This window comes from Penaeus monodon, chromosome 26 (genome assembly GCF_015228065.2).
Source record: "Penaeus monodon isolate SGIC_2016 chromosome 26, NSTDA_Pmon_1, whole genome shotgun sequence".
NCBI lineage: Eukaryota > Metazoa > Arthropoda > Malacostraca > Decapoda > Penaeidae > Penaeus > Penaeus monodon.
Genome location: NC_051411.1, coordinates 722383 through 724882, shown reverse-complemented (window position 1 = coordinate 724882; position 2500 = coordinate 722383). Strand labels below are relative to the sequence as shown.

The 2500-nt window shown below is 40.8% G+C and overlaps 1 protein-coding gene across 1 annotated transcript in view; it reads left to right on the top strand.

The window, feature by feature from the left end:
- Positions 1–317: 317 nt before the first annotated feature.
- LOC119589725 overlaps positions 318–2500 on the top strand; it is a 2194-nt gene continuing 11 nt past the window's right edge. The window contains exons 1-3 of the mRNA XM_037938306.1: positions 318–377; positions 1544–1626; positions 2039–2500. The exon at positions 2039–2500 is cut by the window's right edge and continues 11 nt beyond it. Of these exons, the coding sequence (XP_037794234.1) occupies positions 357–377; positions 1544–1626; positions 2039–2297 (363 nt within the window). The 5' untranslated portion in view covers positions 318–356 and the 3' untranslated portion in view covers positions 2298–2500. The remainder of the gene's footprint in view (positions 378–1543; positions 1627–2038) is intronic.

The window sequence follows — 2500 nt, the reverse complement described above, 5'->3', positions numbered from 1 at the left end:
GATAATTTCTTATCTTTTAGGGACTGTATAACTCATTTTCAAATATCGATTTCCTTTTTTTCTGATTTTATTCGAATAACTTTAATTCCTTTTCTTCCTTTTTGCAGTTTTTGATAACTGGTATAAAAATATAAGTCAGTAACCCTACCTCTTTTCATTTTTTTTCCCCTCCCGATTTATTGCGACATTCTGATCCGTTATGGAGGAAGTCTTCAGCCCTTCGCTCGTTATGCGTGGCCTTGCACTTCGAATCGAGCTCCACCTCTCCTCCAGGACGGTATATAAGGCGCCGCCGATTGCCTCTCAGACACCCGCTCTCGTCCCTCCGCTTCCTCGGCTGGATCCTCGTAGTTTCAATGTTCGTCGAAATGAAGCTGGTGAGTATTTCGTGAAGGGAAGCGTAGTCAATGCCATGAGAAAAAACATGTTTTTTATGAATATTATTTTACTGTTATTATTTTTAATGCAGTTCATTCCATCGTGTTTGTCGATGGCGTTTCCCAATGTAGATCGGTTAATCTCCTGGATAGATGGATTCATAAACTTTTTGGGTCACATGCAATTTTCTATTAAACATGTCTCTTTTTGTGGAATTTAAAAGTCATTCAGAAGAAAAGGGGGAGCTACGATAAAAATCCATATAATGCTAAATAAATGTTGTATTCACATTAAATCGTCTTTATCGAGTTACAAGCGATTTGATCTTTTTCTCTGACCATCCTTATCAGAGGAGTTCATCACTGTGCCTTATAAATCACGTATGAAATAAGAATGAACAACATTTTGCATTGTGAAATTACCTATTCTCTTCTACACAGTCCGATTTTTGTTCGTCATTCAGTTTAAAGTTTCTGGAGCCTTTAATTAACTCTACTCACCATGTATTTTCTTCGTAAATATATACAGTTAATAGATTTAGTTTCACAAATCCTCACGGCAAGTTTTTCCTTCTTCACAGGAAACTTGTAAAAACGACATGCAGTCGGGTATTGTTTCTGAATCTTGAATTTTATTACTGAATTAAGTGCCATTCAAGGGCTTGAAACATTCCCTTATCTTTACTGTTAATTATAAATTAACATTTGCACTTTCGATTATTAGTGATCAGTATACCTCTTTCTGTCTATCTATCTATCTATGTACCCATCTATCTATCTAACTTTCTATCAATCTATCTAACTATCTATCTATCTATCTATCTCTTTGTCTATCTGTCTATCTATCTATCCATCCATCCATCCATCCATCCATGCATGTATCTATGTATCTACCTATCTAGCTATCTATTATCTGATCTATCTATCTTCCATCTACATCTATCTAAATTACCAACCTGCCTATCTAGTCAATAAATCTACCTACCCACCTACCTACCTACTTACTTATCACTCTATCAATCTAATCAATCAATCAGCCTATCTGCCTACCCACCTACCTACCTACCCACCTACTACCCACCTACTACCTACCCACCTATCTATCTAATCTCTCTCTCTAATCTATCTATCTCCTAACGACTTCTCCCTTTCCTCGTCCGCGCAAGGTTGTGTTGCTGGCGCTGGTTGGCCTGGCGAGCTGCCGCACTCTGCTGTTCGATGATGATGACGACTTCGACGTCCAATACACGTGAGTTCCAACTTGAAGATGATTATATATGTTTAAGCATCCGTACGTATATATGTGGTTTTGGATATGCGGTTGGTAATGTATCATGATGTCCGTAATGATGTGGTGTGTGCGTGTGTAGCGTTTGCTTTTTGTGGATTTAAGTACAGTACGTTTCTGTCACGTGTTCTAAATTGGGGACGTGTTTTAGTACTTGAAGATATATTATGCTTATAGATGTATTTAGTATATAATGTGTGTGTTTACATGCAAGATTTGCACGTAGCATAAATTCTCAAATTCGGTGAGCGAGAGAACCACTGGAGTAGAGAATCACTGGAGTATCAATGATAGATAGATGGATAGAAAAAGGGAAAGATATAAATGTAAATAAAAGTTAAAAACACTGATAAATAAAACCACTCTTTCACAGCTTCGAAGACATCGACACCGATGACCTGCCGTCTGCCTTCGCGCCGCGAGGGAGTCCCTTGGCCTCGTCCTACGCCTCCTCCCTCGCCCTCCCCACCGCCGTCGAGAACCTGGGGGCGCTGAGGGCGAGGCCCTTCCGCCTGCCCTCCGCCTTCGCCTCAGGAGGACCCCTGGCGACCTCCTACTCGGCCTCCTTCGTCCTGCCCTCGAGGGTGGAGGTCGTCGACGGCAAGTTCTCGTTCGACTCCGCGGAGGAGTGAGTCGCGCGGCGTCGGCCCGTCGCCTCTTCCTTCCATTCTCCCTTTCTTTTTCACTTTTCTTTTCTTTCCTTCTATTCTTCTTCACTCATCTCCTCTTTCCTTAACATTCTCCCTTTCTGTCTCTGAGCTACGTCCTGTGTCGGTCTGAAACATAGAGCAAATAGAAAATATATTTTCGATTCTTTTGAGAAATAAAGTTCATA